Here is a 21,164-nt window from a genome sequence, read left to right on the forward strand (position 1 = left end):
GTGTATGTTCCTAACAAAGACGCAGGTTGTGTTTCAGGAGAAGGGAAGGATTGAGCGAGACAAAGAGCTGCGTTTGGGGAACATCTAAAATGTGATAAATGGATCCTTAAAACGCAAAATGTTTTATTCTGATAATAAATGAGAAACTAAGTGATTGTCAAGGTAGGCATTTCTGCGCGCAGCTGCTGTAACCCCTCCTCTCTGTGCCCCCCTGCTCTCTCTCTCTCTCTCTCTCTCTCTCTCTCTCTCTCTCTCTCTCTCTCTCTCTCTCTCTCTCTCTCTCTCTCTCTCTCTCTCTCTCCGCACACACACACACACACACTCTCTCCTTATTCCTGCACAGACCGGAGCTTCATTCCTGTGCACGAGCCGAGAGAAGCAGACGGAGAAGCCGAAGCTGAGTAAATCGCTCAGGGAATAAATATTTGTGAACTGTGCGACTACAGGAATATGCCCCATTGATCGTGGACGCACGTGAGCGGTGTGGACTCTATGCGCCATGGTGGTGACAACAGCGCAGTGACCACACCAAGTAATTTCTAAAGGGATACTCTCCAGGAGCAGGTTGTCTTTCCCGTGTTCCCACCCTGAACCGAGCCCTGCTGGAGACGCTGAGTGGATGGTGACCGGCGGACTGGACTACCTGCGTTCTGTTTATTCGCTCCGCGTGCGCACAACGGGGAGACTTACTGCGCCCTTCTCTCCCTCTCCGGTGTTCCACGGAGCGCTTTGGAGATCACCGGACAGCGTGAAGGGCTTCTATTTTCACAACTGTCTCTAAGAAGGAGGCTGCTGCGTCCGGTGAACTCTCACCTGTCTCGCTGAATGGAGATACCACTGATCCCGGAGGCTTGACGCAGCTGGGACGGGACCGGGTGCGTGGAGCGTTGGATCACCCAGGATCGTGTTCCTCCACCCCCCTTCTCAGTCGTGGGTCTATTTCCATGTCCGACCTGAGCGTATGACAATGGATTACTTTCTGCTTTTAAGCAGCTTCTTGCTGTCTGTGGTTTCCGCCGTTGAAGGTAAGAAGACGTTTTTATTTTATTTTGTGCTGCTGCGTATTTTCTCCAAACCAAACGAGCCAGAACTCTGTTCGGCTCCGTTATGCCCCCTCCCTCCTTAAAAATCACATTTCTTCTCTCGCCTTCCACTTTAAACTAACATCTAACCCCCAAAGAGACAACCAGCCTGCTTTTGTTGGTGATATTAACGCGTTTACGCAGCGAGGCGCTGTGGCTGCTGCAGGTTTGGGTACACACATTGTTATGCGCTCATCCATTTCACTGATAGTTGTGTGTGTTTCGCCCATCGGGGTCCGGCTTTCTTCCTCTCTTTAGAGAAATTTGCTCCTCGCAGTAGGTTTCTCATCGGGGAGTGGCGGCGATCGCCCCCTCCACCACCTTCCCTCAGGTCGACTGCGTGTATTTTAGGCTTCCTTGAGTGTGTGGCCTTTTGACATCTGGTTGCATTTAAAAAGAAAGTTTAGAGAAGATTATTCAGACATGATGGCAAATTTCATTACTTCAAATAAGCAAGAACGTGTTTTCTGAATAATTTGATTCCTGTTTTGGTTCTTTATGATCCATTATTGATGTGGCTGTTTGCAGCTATTTCCACTCAAGAGTCCGTCTATTCAGCTGAGTCTGGATGTTTGCAGCGCGTAAAATCAATAGAAAACTTTAGCTGTATTCTTTTCTCAGCGAGATAGTCGTGGTAGTCTTTTATTATTATTATTATTATTATTATTATTATTATTATTATTATTATTATTATTATTATTATATTTGTGGAATCTCCCCTCTGACATGTGTGGTGGTGGGAATAAGGCTGGAGGCCTGGAGCTTGAACTGTGAATGCTGGGTTGTCTGGCTTTTCGGTGCCAGGAGAAAAGTAGGACAGTGGGCCACTGGCGCAGGAAACGCTCCTGTTTGCTCAGCAACCTGACCACAAAACTCTCCCAGAAAAGTTGATTTTCAGATAGGAAAACATTCTCACTTTTATTTGGACATTTGATGACTTTTTTTAAAACGTGAATGAAAGAAAACGATAACTTTAATAAATAGTGTCTTGATGCATTTAAATAGTTGCAAATAGATTAAAATTGTGATTAAAATATGTATCGGTAAGGAAATCGTTTCTTTGCACTTTTCATTTAATAATCACTCAAAATAGAACATTTTCCACTTTGTTTTGTACACAAACGTCTTTAAAAGACCTGTGATCTGAGAACTTCTGTTTAGTTAACTCCACAGGGATGGGTACATTCGCTTAATTTTTTTTTAACTTTAATGGAAACTTCCCAAGAACAAAATGCTGTTTTATTTCCCTGCGACCCCCCTGGATCCTTCCCAGTGACCCTTGCGGGTCACCGGACCCCAGTTGGGACTCGCTGACGTAAAACACATGGTTTGAACGGATGAGTGGATTCTTGTTGTGCAGAAGCAGGGGGCTCCGAAGGTGGAGAAGGAGGGGAGGAAATAGAAAAAGGGACGAGAGTTTGGTGTTCCTCCGACGGGAGCAGCAAGTTTTGTGCGCTCCACAGCTTGAAGTTGATGCATTTTTTTAGAACAATCCATCCTCGACGCGAGCGGTGCCATAAATTTGACTCTACTGACCTGGTTAAGGGTTACCTACACTTTTAATACGCGCAGGTGATTTATGATCAGGGCTGGAGCTGGTTTCGCATCACGCAGCCCGACGGGGCACGATTCCCCCGGAGCAACACGCGCTCTCACGGGTCCATGGGTCACGCAGAAAAAAGGAAAAGAAAAGAAAAACCTCCTCCTGAATTCAAGTTTTCTTTATTCACGTATTTCTCAAATGGAAACGCAGTGAAGTCCAAGAGGTTTTAATCTTACAAACTGGGTTTACTTTTAATTGTGCAATTATGGGACAATTACACTCAGAGGTGTCTCTGTTCTGTAGCTGCACACAGAAATGGCGCACAATAATCCAAGACCTGCCTAACAGCTTTTACGTCATTTAAAAAATCAATTTTCTGTTAGTTTCGTCTTTTTTCCTAATTAATTACATGTCCGTGGTGTATTTATTTATTTTAATTCAACAAATTAGATTTTTTAAGTGTTTGCTTGTTCAACTATAAAGTTTTTTTTGATACTCAAGATCTTGAAAGTCACTGACTTGACTCGAAAATTAAAACAGAGCAGTGTTTTCTGTCAAAGAGCGTGTGGATTATTAAGAGTGCTGTTATTCCTCGGTGGGTAAACGTGAGGCCTTGGCTGCTGAACTTTGAGCTGCGTCAAAGCCGAGGAGACAAATTGCGTTGATGACAGTCCTGTGTGGTGCACGGGCGCTTTGCTTACCCTTTGGTGTAAATTACCTGTGATGGAAGGAGGAAGTTAAAAAAGGAAACGTATGTGAGCAAAAGCATCTTCTGGCGTGGCACACGTTTTTATTTTCAACCACATTTACGCACAAAAAGTACTGAAATGTTGTTTCAGGTGAAAGGAAAGAATCATGAATAAAACGTGAGTCAACTCTAATAAACTCAACTCAGCGTTTTCTTTCTAATGCGGACTTCATGCACAGCAGTTCCCGTGCTGCATTTTTCTATTTATGCTTGTTTATTTCTTTGATTACGCACAAGCAGCCCTTTGTTTCGCACATGTTTGTGCGTCTCTTGAGGGTGAGATCACACCTCCACAGGAGCTTTCCCGTGCCTGTTTTCAATTGGCACGTTTCTCATCAAACTTTCTCACTTGATTTATTCATGCTCAGCATCTCTCTCCTGTCTCCCTCTACAGCAACGCGCCCTTCGGCACCAGTGTGTAAATACACAAATAACTTTTATATTAATTTTTTTGTAACTTTACCAAAATTAATGTAATTATAAGTTATGATTGACTTTATCTTTATTTGGATTTTATTTAAATTGGGTAAATACGTATTTCTTCTTTATTTCTTTAATTTTCTGTAACAACACAGGGCTGACTGACATATTCACATTAATGTTTGCGGGCTAAAGGATCTAATTCATACCCACTTACTCATTATAGGAGACCACATCCTGCCAAAGAACAATTCACCTCGAGAGTAATGGGTCCATTTGTCCGGCGCGCTTTGTGCCATGCGGCCTTTAAGCGCTGCGTCGGGCTCCGTGGCCTGAGCGGGACGCACACAGACGCAGCGGTGTCACAATTTACTCTGGGAGTTCTTTTACAGGACATTCAAAAGCAAATGACTGAACAAATGTATTTAGAGTCTCTGCTGAAGCAACAAAGGGAAGAATTAGCGAGTCTGCTTTGGCCAATACACAGAACACTCAGTGGGAAGGAGGAACTGGGCTAAAGAGGCGTGCAAGTGAATTAGCAAAATAAAAGCACATCACCCTGCTCCTTCAATATCTATCTATCTATCTATCTATCTATCTATCTATCTATCTATCTATCTATCTATCTATCTATCTATCTATCTATCTATCTATCTATCTATCTATCTATCTATCTATCTATCTATCTATCTATCTATCTATCGATCTATCTATGAAACATTTTAATTTCTTAAAACAAAATGATACTATTAGCTTATTACAATGTGTTGGAAAAAATCATAATAATTATTACAGGACACTCTTTTGATCGTCAAACCCATCATTATGTTGGCATCACCAGTTTTTTTTTTTTACTACAAAACCCTGCTCAAAACTCAACCAGTACTTTTCCCTTCCACTCTTTATGGGGCCACTTCCCATGGGCAGTGATGTGAATTTCTAATTCCTACTTCAGAGATACTTATTGGCATGGTAATGCAGAATGATCTCAGCGTTCATAGATGTGCTGGTGCTCCGAATAATGAATTAAGCAAATTATGAAGACATGAGGGACAACAACTGTGCCAGTCTATCATCCTTGCCATGCAGGATCCTGTTCTATTGACCTCAGCAGGGATCGGAGCCAGTCAGCAGGTCATATGCCATAGGCTGCCGCCATGTTGAACAGATGTACTTTGACTTAGATCCACATAGGCGCAGGGCTTACAGAGAAAATGGTGGGGGGGGGGGGGGGGGGGGGGGGGGGGCGAGAACGGATGACGACATGTTGGGGAGTCTGGATGAGAAAAGGCAGTATGGTGGCAGTCGGATAATGGGATGGATTTGGAAGTAAAGATCCAGAAAGGCCAACAGAGTTGACAGACTTTGCAGATGCAAGAGCCCTGCAGCCCTCCTCCACCTACAGATGGAGCACGGCTCAGGCTGCAGCATTAAGAGATCCAACATCCTGGGATATCATATGGAGATAAGCAGTGGACATTTGAGCTCATAGGCCTTGAAGGATGGATAAGAACCAGTGAAGATGAATTTAGGAATGATTAAAGCACATTTTAGAACTTTATTTTATACCATGTAATCCTAGAGGAATCATCACAATATAAAGTTACTTCCTTTTGTGGCAGAAGCAGCTGCACACATATATGAGTCATGGGTGATATAGTTGTTTTTAACTATAACATATTTTTATTATTTAAAAAAGATTTTTTTGTTTACTTCAGATGGTACCACTTTAAAAATCTTGTTTATTGTACTAGATGTAAAAAATATTTCTAACAATTGTAAAAAGTAATTTGAATATGCCTTTCTATATCACTGCAACACATTATGATAGTATCAAATGATCAATCTTGTTTATGTAATAGTCTTTGTGTGGTATCCCCTGTATTTATTTATATTTAGATTTATAATTAGAATAGAATATATGCTGCTGTGGTTTAACCCTGACAAACATAGTAAGGCTTTATTATAGTCGCATTATTACTCTGTTGGCTTTCTCACTATATATCAGTATTAATGTTAACAAGCTTTTAATTATCTCAGCTGGCCTTGAGAGGGTAACAGGTTTTTTTTTCCACACCACAAAACTTTCCGTGTTGGTGTATTTTTCTTACGGCTGGTTCAGATGACATTTGTTTGTGCAGTCTATCCTGGCAATCAACAGAGGGGCCTTGTGGGATGGCAGGTCTTTGACACCCACTGTTGAGAGCAAGCAGGGGAGGGAGCACTCACACACACACACACACACACACACACACACACACACACACACACACACACACACACACACACACTGCTGCTGTCTGCAGTTAGTCAAGCAGAACGACAGGGACAGAAAGGGAGAGACACAGACACAGGGAGTAAAGGAGAGTCGGCGAAATGTTGCACTCATAGGGCGAGCGAGATGGGCGACACGCCCACACACTAGTGTGTTCATTGGTTGGATCAGAGATAGGGGAATGTTTGTGTGTGCATTGCTGGTGGCACAGAATGGGTGTCCAGTGCGAAGGATTAAAAAGGAGTCATTTGACAACTGCGTGGAAAGACTGAGACACTAGTTTTACCTGCAGGAGAAACTCTGAGATCAGATTAAACCGTAGTAACACTTTTAATTGTTGATGGAAACAATCAAAAATAGTGTTTGTTCATGCGTGCATTGATGAAAAATGTCTGTTTTACATTGCTAACCCCATTCAGACACACATCTTTCTCTAGTTTCTTATACTGAAACAATATTAATGGCTTTGAAAATACTGATGAAACGTTTGACAAGATATTAATGGCCATCAGAGCCGGTGGTTTATAGCCCCTGTCTGCACCGGATGCACATAAAGTGCAGCTGAAATTACCACGTGTGGAACTGTCTAGATTATAAGTGAGTGAGTACCTGCTGTGAATTCTACCCACACTCAGCCCACGTCCCGCGACCTCGATGTAGAGGCCAACAACGGATCCCCTCGGATTATTCGGAGGTGGAGCTCCCTTCCCTAGGGTAGTCTCGCTCTTTTTCAACAATAGCTGCCATAACTCAGTAGAGCTCCAGGGGTCATCTCGTTTCAGCAGCGAATAAAAATGCATTCTAAGTGGAATGTTCTTTCTGGGAGTACTGATTGTGTAACTTTACTCTTCTAACCTAAACATGCTGCTGATTCTCACGCAGATAGACCAGAAACACCACAGAACATAAAGTGTGTTGGTGTCTGATGGGAGCTGGTGTCCCCACCAGACACATGACAGTGTTGACCCTGCTTTTCATACAAGACCTTTGAAAGGTGGAGCTTTATCCTCATGGCTATCCGATCCACCTCTTCCCACCGTTCCTTTATGAGCTTTGGAGTCTTGTAACTTTTTTTTGCCAACGAAGCAGAAACAGAACTTTGATATTTGTCTTTAAAAATGGCCAATTACATCTGTGCGGCGAGTGGACACAGCTGTAAAACAGTGTGCCTCGAGGGCCTTGAGAAAGACCACATTACCTGGCTTCGGCTTTCGACGGCCTTGTTAAACAGAAGAAAAGAGAGACGAAGGAAATGGGTAAGGAGATTTCTTTGTTGGGTTTAGCTCAACAGTCGGGGCGATTAATGGCAGGACATTTTGAGACCTGTAGCTGCAGGCCTTGTTGCTTTCATGAGCAGAGAAACAACTTTTTCCTACTTTCAAACAACCATCCAGAGTAAGCCCGAGTGTGATGATAGGTACTGTTTCAAAGGGAAAATCTGAGTTTCTGACTGATGTGATGAGCTTAAATGTCCAGTGTAATTACCGATGCTGCGAGTTTAAGAAAAGAGGCATTTCATCTGTGTATATTTTACTTGGTGAGGCGGTGTGTGTGCAATTTTTTCCCCCTTCGTATTTAGTACAGTCTTGCATTAGGAAGCTATTACACCTTATTCTGTCCCATTCCTCATCCTTGAATTCAAAAACACTTCACACCTGCGCTTCATCTACACTTCAAATCCCCCACAGGCAAGAGGAGGGCTCCCTATTAAGTATTCCTCCTTTTCTCTTCGAGTCTTTTTGATGACAGCAACCTGTCAAACTCGGACCCTTGTTTTACCAAATCCATTGAGAATATCTTGAGATGTGTTTTAAAGCTGCTTGAGTCCAACCCAGCAGATATCTGCAGGAGCAGTATCGCTCACATGCAACTTTTTGTTGAGATATTTACATAATCCCCGTGCTGCGCTGCAGCCTCTCTACAACTGCCAGCCATGGAGAGCATTAGTTTAAAGGAGTAGTTTACTCGTTTAATCAATACATTTGCTGTGGTATTTAGTATGAATAAATGTCTTGTAAGTTGTTCGGGGGGGGGGGGTGGAGGCAAACATACCAGTGCACCGTTTCTCAGCTGAACTTCAGACGGCAGGTTTTGGAGTCTTATTTCCTAATATTTATTATTAGACTTGAAACATCATGGATGTTTTATCTTCACAAATAACACAAACCTAGAGGAGCTTCTGCTGTGTGGTGATGTTGCTAATGCTAACTGTTAGCGTAAACTAGCGGAGACATTGTCTGCTGATTACCAGAAGCTAAACCAAAACAGCCTTCCCCGTGGTGAGTCAAAATCAGTGAGCCCATCATCATCATCATCATCATCATCATCATCATCATCATCATCATCATCATCTTTATTTCTGTAGCACTTTCCCCATCGTCCAAGAGGCGAACCAAAGTGCTGCACACGTACAAAAACCATTTTAAACAACACATGGCCAACAATAAAATATACATAAAAATACATTCCACAACATTCCACATTAAATACACATTCCACAACTTGGGAGCCAAAACTGAGAAAGCTCTACCTCCTCTAGTGGAGCTTTTCCTTCACAGAACGACTAGTAAGTCTTGCTGTGATGACCTAAGTGCACGTGATGGATTATGGCGGGTGAGTAGCTCAGACAGATAGCTAGTAGCACTGCCGTGCAGAGACTTAAAAACAAAGACAAGTGTCTTGAACCTGGCTCAGAAAGATACTGGAAGCCAGTGCAGATAGGCCAAAACGGGAGCGATGTGTTCCTGCTTTCTGATGCCAGTCAGGAATCTAGCAGCAGCATTTTGAGCAAACTGGAGCTGAGCAAGTGCAGCCTCGCTAACTCTAGAGTAAAGGGAGTTACAATAACCAAGCCAAGAAGTAATAAAAACATGGAGGCCATGTTAATTCAGTGTGACATAGATCTGTGAGGGTTTTCAAATACTAGAATTTCAAGGTCTATTTTCTATCAGAAGTTAATCCAAGAGATAGTTTTTTTAAATACAGGAGATAGGTGTCAGAGATTTATCCATTGACTGGTTATATTCAGATAAAACTTTAAAAAATGGTTTTTCAGTCAACCACACCTTTAATCTCAGCTGAAATAAATATGGAGTCCACATGAAGTTAGAGTGAGTGTAACATTTAGAGGACAGTAAACGGACAGCTGGAGCACCGAAACAGCAGTTATTAAAACGAGCGTTTGGTTTGAGCGACAATAAAGCAAATGTCGAGGTGCTGCTTTTGTTTTGCTGCTCTCGGGCAACCCCAACGCCTGTCCATTTGGTAGAGGTGTAAGTCCCAGATAGCCATAAAGTAGTGTGTGCTCCACAAACAGCAATCATCTGGTGTGTTTTCAACTGTCGGGAAGAAAGTCATCATCTTCATGACCTTAGCTAAGTAACTTCACAGCTATTGGTTAGGTTTTATAGCTTTTCATTAAATCCAAATGTCCTCCCACATCAGTTTGCATAGGTTTGTGATTTCACTTCTGTGTGTTGGACATGATGAGTTAAACATAAATCTTGTTTCAAATGTTGTGGAAAAAAAAACACTAATTACGTTGAGCCAGATGAAAGCTCTGGGAAAACATGACCCCCTCCCTCTGTGCCAAATCAGGCCATAAACAGCTTCTCTTTCCCCCTTTCACACCCTATGGAAGTCCCTTCCAACCTCTAAACTCTCTCTCACACACACACACACACACACTCAACACACATGAGTAATGACGGCTGCTTAATTACTCAACCATACACACAAATGCACAACATACCTCCAGCCATTACACTTGCAGGCAGACCCTCACAAGATCTTCACCTCTTCACCCTTGTTTTAGGGTCAGAGCCCACGTCCCCATTTATTCAGTCCTGTGCTAATGAATCAATCAGACGGTTCCATTCATTTCTTTTCTGTCAGGTCCAATCGATCAGCCTCTTTCTCCACGTTTTAGCAGAACAGCAGGGGAACTCAGATATTCAGAGCAAAGGAAGGGGTTTGAAACATGGGTTCAAAGACCTCTCACTTTTTCTCTGCTTTGGTTCCTCAAAAAATAAAAGTCGTTTTGATGGTGTGTTGCAGTGTGAACGCAGAGGTGTGAAATGAGAGCGAGGGGATTAAAAAGAATCAAGCATCTTCTAAAGTTTATGCACTGTAGCTCACCTTCCCAGTACCTTCTGCACTAGGCAGGCACTGGCTGTGTTGATTCCAGCAACATCAGAAGGCCAAAGAAGATGAGCAGTTTTGGGAATGTTCCTCCCAACCTTCTTTTTCAGCTTCTAACTTGGGCGGCTGAGCCGTGTGTGCGCTGGGTCCAGCTCTTGACATTTTCCATTTTACTAAATACGAAGGCAAAGACAGGTTATCCTCAACGTTGGAGGTGTGCAAATGTGTGAGGGGGGTTCGGTCTGTTTATTGGCTTTCTAGTTTATTTCAAAAGGTGTTGAACAAAAAACATCTATGCAGGCCAGAGGTTACAAGAGGACGAGGTCAACTGGAGAAGTCATGATTAGCTGATGGCCCACATGTAGTACTAACAGTATTTATGGGCCAATTTCCATGACTGCTACCTATTTTCCACCATATTTTTATTCTAAAATGTCACTAATAACATCAGTTGATGTACAACATTTCTGAAGCTGACTGAGCTTTTCAACACCACATTTAACTAACTGTTGAATCTTAACTTTTTGAGCTGCTCAGTGTTAAAGTCAGACATCTAAATAAAGTTAATTTTGAGGATTTATTATGCAGATGTTATTAGTGAACATAAAAATACATTTCTATTTAATTCTGCAACAGCACCAGGTTGCACGAGGACGTGCCTGACTTTAAATCGGCTCAAGGACAAATATCAGCCGACGCCGATATGTTGGCTGACCGATATATCGGTCTACCCCAGTGCATATTGTCTTCAGAAGAACTGAGAGAGAAAAAGTGTGAAAAGCAGGAGAGCAGTAGGTTTTGGAATGGAGAAGTCTGTTTGAGCAGATAAACTGCAGCATCCTATAATCTCCTGACCTGGAGTACCGCCACCACATCATCCAAGTCTTTTCTTTCATGCCACGAAGCTTCCTCCTACCTACAGGGATGCACCTGAGATAAATGATGCACTTTTATATCAATGTCTTTTTCTAACTCTTCTCCTCAGTTTCTCACACTCAGGTGCTTTTGGTTCAGCACGGAGCAAATTTCTCACTGCTTCTTCAAATAAGTATAATAGTGATTAAAATCAAAAGAAGTGTTTTGCAGCAGTTTCCAGGTGTGATCGCTAAATATTGTCAGATGCAAAAAAGTTGAGATAAACAAGAGGAGAAAAGGAGAAAGCAAGTAAACATTAATGCTTGAGTAGATTACACTATGAGCGTAACAACACCCGAGCTCTGTGGTTTCATTACCCGTCTGTGGTGAAGTGTTGTTACCTAGTTTATCAGTGGGAACAAAGCACAATGTTATTTACTCTCACTTGTTCTTTTACAGTGTGTCAGAGTTTGTTTATGACTCAAACGGTGATTGATTTATATGTACCGATACATCTTTTTGCTTTGTGATCAAAGGAAGTCTGAGGTATTTGAGTAAATCTTCAAAGGATCTTCACGTGTGTTTTACCAGCTTGCACGGCTTGGGTTTCTTGGCGGGACACTACACACAAGAACAAAGTACAAGTGTCAATGCTGTCTCCTGTGTCCCTCTTGGCTGATGATTTCCTAGCAACTTCTCGAGGTGGCATTCTTGTTTTTGTCTCTATTGATCTTGTAATCCCAACAGTGACAGGAAGCAGACAGATGTCAATGACTTCTTGGAGATTTGTTGTCGTCTTCTGCTTAATAAGATTGTGGTTGTAAAGCTGAAAGGTCTCCTTGTTAAAAAGCGTGACAAAAACACAATAATTCCATTCCCTCCATTGGCCGCGATTGTTTCCTGTGTCTTACAAAAGCCAAACGGTGTTCTGTGTGCAGAAAAGGGAAACAACACCCAAAAGAAAAAAAGAGTTTGAAAGACCAACACTTACATGACAGGTTTGGCACGAGCTTTTATTTCAACGTGTCGTTGTCGCCCTCGGCTTTTTTTTTTTCCTTCACAAAATTGCATTCCCTGCCTGTCAGCTTGGACAATGTAAAAGATTAGTGCTTAAGGAACAGTCACAGAAACAAAAAAACAAAAAAAAAATGCAGACAGCAAGCATATCTCAGTTGGCTGTAACTTAAGATGCCGCTTTAGGTGCTAGAGGGTGTCTAACTGTGAGTTGCAGGAGATGTCTTGGTTTTAAATACCAAGCCGAACGGCTTAGAGTGTGAAAACAATTGATGCAGACATGAAAGTGGAAGCAAGAACACACACACAGGGGTCGGATAACCCCTGGCCAGATGGGGACGGTCGAGTGAACACAGGGGAGCGGTTGTGGGGAGGGAGGGAAGGCAGGAAGGGGAGGTTACAATGTTTGTGCCAACGGTGTTAGAGAAGGGATGCTAGTGTTACCTCCTAAGCCACGTCTGGCTATAAATCCTCAGAGGTTTAGGAAATAGAAGGGTGGCGATGATTAGAGATTTAATTTAGCATGCCATCAATCAACAGCACCAAGATGGACACGACCGCTGCCTATTGCCCATCCTTGAAACCAGATTGGGGCAGTGTCTCGTGGGATTCACGCCCTTTTTTCACGCTTTGTTAATTAGGCTACCGAGCTGCCCCTTCACTTACTTATTTATGAATCTTGGCTTCGACCTGTCCTGAAAACCACTTGGTCTCCACTAATTAGTCTATCACTAATGGGCCCTGCTTCCAGACAATTCTAGACCCCATTTTGTCAATGCACACAGCAACGTGTAACACCCATTTGACCTTGGTGCTGCACAAGCCACGTCGTCTGGTGTTGTGTTTCTGTGGTACTGGATAAAGTGCCCCACATGGGATAATGAGGCAACACTTAAAAAAAATCAATTTTCATCCCCATCTGTCTCGGTAATTCCTGACCTGTTTCTTAACCCAAGACCTGAGCAGCTTGGACGTGCCGAGCGAGCCGTGACAGCCATCAAATATGGAAGAAAGTCTCAAGCAGCAGAACAAGAAATTCCTTTTCAGTGAAACTTTGACACTTCTTCACAGCAACACGGCACTTTACAAATTGAATGATTATTTGAATTATAGAATGCTATGAAACGAAGCTTGTATAGCACCAAAGAGGAGGCTGATTTCTACATAACACCTTTAAGATCTAATTATGTCACCATGCTGGTCTTATAATCACTCTAGCCACCAATCAACTACCCAAAAGTGCCTTTTCTCATTCCTTTTAATGTTAAAGTCGCTGTTCAGGGTCACTGTGTATTTTCTCTTGTGTGGTGGTTTGCATCCCATAAACACTGGACAATGTCTTTGGCCAAAACCCTCATGGATCCTAATGTATCCCTCCCACTTTGTCTGGCTCAGGGTCAGGGCTGATGACTAATCAGGCCGGTGCTGACCCACACCCTGCTGCTGGAGCATTACTAAACCTATCTCAGCGGTCCAGACGTCTTGCTTATTCCCTTCAGATCCCATCACCACAGGCTACCAGAGAACTCAACCCAGCTGCACGTGTGTTAATGGGCAGGTTTAGGCATAAACACTGACTGTTACTTTTTAACTAACCACAGCTTGTGTCAGACGTATGATGGAAAACCAGGTGTTTGGGAAGGGCAGGATTTCCCAGACGTAATAAAAAGTAATAAATAAATAAAACGGCGCTAAACGGCTTTGGTGAAAATCACGATTTCTTAAGAACAGATGGAAAATTTTCTAATTCATGTTTTAGATGCACAAACGTGTGCTCTGTGTGTGTGTGTGTGTGTGTGTGTGTGTGTGTGTGTGTGTGTGTGTGTGTGTGTGTGTGTGTGTGTGTGTGTGTGTGTGTGTGAAGGTAATGGTGGTGTGGGATAATTGGTGACACCCCGCTCCCTCTAAACTGTCAGCTTTAGTTACACATCAATGAGGGGTGAATAATACATTAGCTAGGGTAGCCTGTATCGCTCCTACAAATCCCAGGAGAGAGAGGCGCACAGACAGGTAGAAAAATGACAAACTAAATAAATAAATAACAACATTCTAAATATTCTATTCCCAAGTAAAGGTTGAAATAATATTTCACTATCAGACTTCTCTCGGGTCACGTCCTTTTCCTGTCCTGGCCTGGTTCTATGTTGGTACAATCAGACACATTCAAACTAATATGGTTTTGGTTGCTCTTGGAATTATTTCTACACGGTGTGTGTGTGTGTGTGTGTGTGTGTGTGTGTGTGTGTGTACACTATTTTGGGATTCATGTCCTTGCCAGATGAGAAAGTATATGTACTTTTAAGCTACATATGTCCATGTGTGTGTGTGTGTGGCTAACTGCTGCATGATTTATTCCTTCTTTCTCTGGTGTTGCTGTCTGGGGCTCTCTCTGTGTCATGCCAATGCACAGAGGTCTTTATGTAATTGCAGTGGGCCTCTGAAAGCCCCCTGCCATATGGACCCCAGCAGCCTTGGACCTCTGTCTGTCCATCCGTCAATTACTTTTAATTGCCAAGAGCCAGGACTCTGTGCTGTGGCTATGTGGCTATTATCTATTGAGCGGTTTCTCCATAGGTTAAATACATTAATATGTAATAGGATTTGGGACGTTACCAATCCCTGACCACGAGATTGACCAGATAATGCTGAGTTTGGCTGAAAAGCAGGTAGTGTGGATGGTAAAAGATCTAGTGTGACCTTAATTTTCAATGTTCGTCGCATTAGACTTGCACTCCTCCTTTTTTAAAATGCATTTAAATGATCATTTTACAATAAATAAAAATGTATATTTTTTTTAGAAAAGGGATAAACTACCAAGATACTTCAAAAAGTATTACAAATCGATGGCAGAAATCCACGTTTTTAATGATTTGTGTGACATTTGTTCCCCTGTGTAGTTGCCCTTTGTTATGTTAGTCTACGTTGTTATGATCTCAAAATAAACAACGGAATAATGAGATCAGTCTGTCTTATCTTAGTATTTATTTAAATAACATGACATCATATTGCAGGTGATAGAAGTAGACTGTACATAACAGACGAATACGATCAGGTGGCTTTGATGTAAAGGAAGCAATTGCATTAGTACCACTTACAGCCACTAGAAGGCAAACACCACTGGCTCTAGAGATCTCAGTTATACAACTTCAACATTGTTTTATGGGATTTTGATGCATACTGTATTGCTCATAGCTTATAATGATGTGAGAAAAAAGCTCACTCGTTTTCATCAGTTTGCTGATAGTTTCTTCAGGAATATTTAACAAGAACCTATGTTGGCCAATTAATGTCAAAACCTCTGATTCTTGCCTGATCAGTGTCAAAGTGCCACTTTTTTTTTCTTCAGGCACTTCTTATGAACACAAGGGCAGCATCATGCTGAACTAGTGAACCGGCATGGGCTTTTGGGAGAGTTTTATGCAGCATCTCTCAGATTCCGGTTGCTGTTGACTTCATGAAATGTTGCAGGTCACGACATCAACCCTGTTGTGCAGCAGGCTGCAGCACTTACCGAAAATGATTTTGCAGAAACATAAACCTAACAACCTAAATGTCACTTTAATATCAGTGCAAGATAAACAGCAGACATTAGCATTGGCAGCAGCATGTTTTGAGATTTTTATGGATGCCACTAAGGGCTTCTCTTACTCTGCTTCCTGGATCATTAGGGTGCTTTTAGCTGCTAAAGCAACAAAGTCCATTTTCACAGAGGACTTCCAACAAGTTATTACAGCCGCCAAGTGTGAGATTAATTAACTCAAAGGCGATTAAGAACAGAGAGAGAATGAGACGCAGTGATACAAACCATCCACTCAAAACAGATCAACATGATTAATCTCATGAAATCATTAGTGGGTGTGTGGTATTGAAAAACGGGCAAAAGAGTCATGAGTAATGATGGTGTTTCCTCTCCACCTTTTAGCCTCAGTTAATAAAGCCTAATAACGAATAAACACATTTGTCTCCCGCCACCGGCTTAAGTTGTAAAGCTTGATGCCAGAAAAAAGATCGCGCAGAACCTTTACAGTAATGAGCACAACGCTGTTTGTCACCATAGACTGTTGCGCACACTGTGAAGAAAGGAAAAACAGAAGGACAGAATATGCCGTCATCTTCTGCAAAGGATGCAGTGATGTTGTTGAGGTTCCTAAAAACATAAAGTGCATCGCTTTAAAGTTTAAGAGATGGTTAGTTGGTTTGAGCCGAAGAAACCACATCAGTGAATAAAAGCATTAAAAAAATGGGAGCGGTAGTCGTGTGGGTTAGGGAGACTATAAAAGAAGGAACAAAGAGAAGGAAAAGAGAACGGAAGTAAGGATTTGTGAGAGAAAGAGGACGGATCGTGTGGTTGACCCACCCAGGTGACCTTAGCGAGTTATCATCCCCATCTTTCTATGTTATTAATTTCATTTTCTTTATTTTGTAAAGGTGTGGGAAACTCCTTAAATCAACACATTTGAAGAGGAAACAATCTTTTATATAGCACCTCTCAAGAACAATTAAAAATAAATAAATAATAAATAAATAAACAAATGAGAAGATTTGCAGTGGTTTCTGGTAGGAATGAATGCCTTGCAAGCCGTACTCAGGGCAAAAATGCCCAGAAAGACCTGCATCAGCATGGATAAGTCTGCCACATCAGAGGAGAGCTCAGCAAAATCTGGTATCTTATTCCTGATATTTGAACACCTTGTCTCTGATTGGATAACAGCAACGCAACTCTACCACTAACTTCATTTCCTCAGCGACGTTGATGTTTTATCTTTTGCCTTGTGGTTGAGTTGCTAATGCTACTGTTAACTTCTGCTAGCTGAGACATTCTCTGCTGATTCTGAACGATAAAGCAACAACAGCCTTCCCCCCGTGGGCCAATACGAGTGAGTCCAAGCAACAACTTGACGTAGATCTGTCCTAGCGTTTCAAAGTCTATCAGAAGCTAATGCAGGAGAGCGGTGTAGGAGACTATTTTCATGTTCAGCCTGTGTGAAAACCTCAAAATGACCAGTAATAATCCCAAATAATCATTAAGGTGGGTTTTCAGTGTTCCACACCTTTAATCTAAAACACTCTAAGTCTTACTTCAATGTTGTGTGAAGAAAAGCGATAAGAAAGTGGGCACCAATCGTGTCATCGTTGTGTTTTTTTGATTTGCGTAGTTCTTACAGAAGGGGTGTGTGCCTTTGTGAAAGAGTGACAGAGCTGGTCGGTTGCATTCTTGAGTTTAACTGCCCAAATCTCCCTTTTGTTCCTTTTTGTATCTGAAAATCCAGCGGCAGAGAAAGTAGGTAAACTCCAACAATCCCTGTGCCTTCTTTACAAGCATGAGAAAAGCAGCAGCCAGCCAGGATCTGCACGTCACCCGGTTCCCCTCCCACCACGTAAAAAATAAAAACAAGACAAAAGTCTGAGTGTGTTAGTGTGATGCCAGGGTGGAGTATAAACACTAGAATAAAAGACATCTGTAATTTATTTCTTTACAGATAAATGAAGGCTTACCTGGAAACTAACAGTGGCTGGTAGTGATAATTAACGTGATGATTACTCTGCAGCATCTTCATAAATCATCCGCAGTGGCCCAACGAGCCGGAAGACAGTTTTTAAAGTAGAAATCTGTGCTAATGGGGGTAATCCCCAGCTCCTATTTTTGTTTTGTTGTTTTGTTTGTGCAAGTTTCCGAGGAGAAGCAGAGAAGAAACAAGCAAACCTCAAAGGCTTTTGGTTTATACCACCACTGTATTTTTCTTAAAAAACTATTTTAAAGTAATTGGAAGCCACTGGCATGTGGAAAATGTGGACCGCACTGGGGCTTTGCCCCCTCGCTGCAGACGCTCGGGCAGCTGTTCCGGCTCCAACAGGAAGTAACCATTTTTTATTAGATTTCACACAATTATGACCCACAGCAATGGTAAGGTGATCCAATACGCTGGCAGATGGCTGCGTTAGAGGACAATTTATTAAAAGAAACAATAGTAGCAGGATACAGGGGGAGGAAAAAGCCAGAAAACAGGGAAAGGGGAGTCCATGTGTTTGTGACAGCCCCATATCTGTTGGAACAGAGTGAGGTGCTAAAGCCCCTTTCACCTGCTCAGCCGTTTCGATGCCCAGCTCATTCCAGACGGCTCCTCTCGTGAACAAACAAGATTTGTGATTTTGTGTGCATCTGCATGCGTCTTAATAACATGTCTCGTTTTTTCATTTGTATATTTTGCACACACTGTATGCATTGGCATTACGTAAGTATAAATTATCAGTTGTCTTCCTCTTTGTTTGAGCTCTGTTTGTTGAGTCAGCCATTGCTGACACGCAAATTTGTCGGAAACCTGCTATTAGAGCTGGATAGTAACTCCCCTCACACAATACAACTGCGCAGATGGCACAATAGGCCTTCTTCTACTGAACAAAACTGCGTATTAGCGTGCGCTTTGTGCATGTTTACACTTCCTGTGCCTCTGAGACACGCTGATTATCTGCAGTTGCCACCCATACAAGCAAATATCCAGTCAGACAGGTGAGTGTGCGCTGTGTCTCGTTCTCAGCACCAATGGCGTGCTACCGCTGAATTGTATGCGCATGTCCCCAAGGACAAGTTGCTGTTATCAGCTCCACGTACAGTTTTAGCCTGGGAATCAGTGCTGCTGTCTCCTGCGCAGTCTTTTACTGGAGCAATTGAGCTGTTCTGGATGGATGCAGTGGAGCAAAGGAAAGTGAAATGGAGAAAAGAGAATAACTAGAGTAAAAACAGAGAAAAGGACAGCAGTGCTGTAGACAAGGGCTCCCTGGGCTGCAGTAAAGCAATGAGCAGAAACATTTCCCAGCAGGCAGACACACACAAACATGGTGGACATCGTAGATGTCTACACACGTTCTCTCACACACGTCTCTGAAGGCCTCGGCGTGTCACCACGCCAAAAACACAGCGGCAAAGCGAAGAGGGCAGGAACTGTGGGAATACAAGACTTTGCGCCAGCTTTCAATCCTCCCCCTTTGTTACCTCACCCACCTGCCTTCCCTTCCACTCCCATTTTACACTTTAGTTACCCCTTTTGTGGCTTTGTTGAATATCCTTTGTTTTCTTTTCTATCCCCACTCTTTGTTTTCTTTCTTCCTTCCCCTAGCTTTCCTTGACTCCACACACCCCGTTTCTGTCTTTGCTTTAAAGCATTTGTTTGCGCTCCAAAATTTCTATTTTTTGGAACAATTAGAAGCAGACACACCCAAAGCTGGGAATCATTTTCTTAACTGTTGTGTCCTCTCTTGTGCCGGATTGAACTGTCCTGAAAAATAAATAAAAAAAGTGTTCATATTCTGTTATTGTTCTGACATGAGTCATTCTCCATTCACATTATTCTCTCTGGGACTGCGACGGGAAGACAGCCTAAGATAAAGTGTCAGGGCAGATTGAGGAGCGATAAAAACTCCACTGGCAGACACGACGTGCTAAATTTGACTTGGAAGGGCTCAGCAAGAAGACTGACACTCACCTGTCATAATTTTAGCTGCGCCACTAATACCCCTAAATCCCTATGAGAGGTGGAGGCGCCAGGTGAATTTCTGCTCACAGACTGGCACACACCAGCCAGTGAGCCGTGTGTGAGAAAGCCCCTCTCATACCTGCTTACCTTGCAGTTATTCTGTTTAATTAGAAGTTTCTGATGCTTATTTTAATACGTTTTGAGGATAAAAGCTTATTTCAAGGCTAATTAAATTATAGCCTATCTTCCTGTGTTCTTATTTGACCTTTAAGGCACTTTGTATTTATCAGCAACGGCGCTGCCTCACGTGATTCCTATCAGCGTGTGTGTGAGCTCTGCTAGTGTCATTTGTTCATTAGCGTTATCCACAGAGGAAGTACCGAAGCCGCCTGCTTTTCAAAGCACTTTTATTCTCTTTTTTTCAGAGTAAATGACTCTACCACCCCTCTTTTAGTGTTGCTGTCTTTAAGGATGAACAGATAACGAGGCATTGATGAACAGCAGAGTAAAGTGCTTTATGTAAAATAGGCTTTTGTGTGTTTTAGGATATATGTGTTTGATTTTCATGTTGGATAAGGAGCTTATTAGTTCTATTAAAAGTAGCGATAAAATGTATTTTTAAAATTGGTTAAAAGGTGTGGTTGACTGAAAAACCATCTTTTAAATGATTATTTCTGATTAGAATGAGTCACTCGAGTTTTTCATGCAGGCTGAACATGAACATAGAAAGAAAGAAAGAAAATTATCTTTTATATAGCACCTCTCAAGATAAAAATCACGAGACATTTCACCAAAAAAAACTATTAAAGTATAAAAAGATTAAAACAAAAGATTAAAAACATGTTTAAATGGTAAAATGGTAAATGGAGTAAGTAGAAAGAGCAAAATGAGGAGAGGGTGATAAAGGTCGTGTAAAACCAGCTCTAACAGGTGAGTTTTCAGCTGCTTTTTAAAGGAGACCACTGAGTCCACTGATCTCAGGCTCAGCGGGAGAGAGTTCCAGAGGTCCAGAGTCTGGGGGCCACAGCAGCAAATGATCTGTCACCTTTGGTCCTTAGCCTGGTACGCTGCACAACCAGTAGGCTTTGGTCACTGGACCTCAGGGACCTGCTGGGGGTGTAGGGACTAAGAAGATCACCAATGTAAGATGGTGCTTGTCTCCTAACCCTAACTCCTGCCTTAGCTTCTATTCAAAATAGATGGTGGATGTCTAGGATTTTAAAATCCTCACAGATCTACGTCACACTGTGAATTAGCATTGATGGACTCACCGATCTTGACTCATGACGGGGAAGACTGTTGTTGTTTTAACATCCGGGAATCAGCAGTGGACGTCTCAGCTAGTTTAAGCTAACTTTTAGCATTAGCAGCACCACCACACAGCAGAACTCCTCCAGGCTTGAGTTATTTGTGAAGACAAAACATCAACTTCCATTGTTTGGTTCTTTTTAAAACACAGGAAAGGTTTCTCTTTAGCTTGCTGACCGTTTCGTTTGCCGACTGCAAAACATCCTCGGAGCTGACGCTGATGGTGGCGTCACTTCCTACTCCGTTCATCCGCAGGCAGCAGAGGACGTTGTCGCCCTCTGTTGCCCGCTCTCCCCTCTCCGATGAT

The 21,164-nt window shown here is 42.4% G+C and overlaps 1 protein-coding gene across 9 annotated transcripts in view; it reads left to right on the forward strand.

Annotated features, from left to right (window-relative positions):
• The first annotated feature begins 294 nt into the window (after positions 1-294).
• Positions 295-21,164, forward strand: part of LOC107392751 (ephrin type-B receptor 3) — a 63,154-nt gene continuing 42,284 nt past the window's right edge. For 4 of the 9 annotated variants that reach the window (XM_015970708.3, XM_015970709.3, XM_015970710.3 and 1 more), the window contains exon 1: positions 297-1,025. In XM_015970708.3, coding sequence (XP_015826194.1) covers positions 962-1,025 — 64 coding nt within the window. In that variant the 5' untranslated portion in view covers positions 297-961. Of the gene's footprint in view, positions 1,026-21,164 lie in introns of all 9 variants that reach the window. The other 5 variants (XM_015970706.3, XM_015970707.3, XM_015970715.3 and 2 more) reach the window with 3 other exon arrangements.

Source organism: Nothobranchius furzeri, chromosome 8 (genome assembly GCF_043380555.1).
Source record: "Nothobranchius furzeri strain GRZ-AD chromosome 8, NfurGRZ-RIMD1, whole genome shotgun sequence".
Classification (NCBI taxonomy): domain Eukaryota; kingdom Metazoa; phylum Chordata; class Actinopteri; order Cyprinodontiformes; family Nothobranchiidae; genus Nothobranchius; species Nothobranchius furzeri.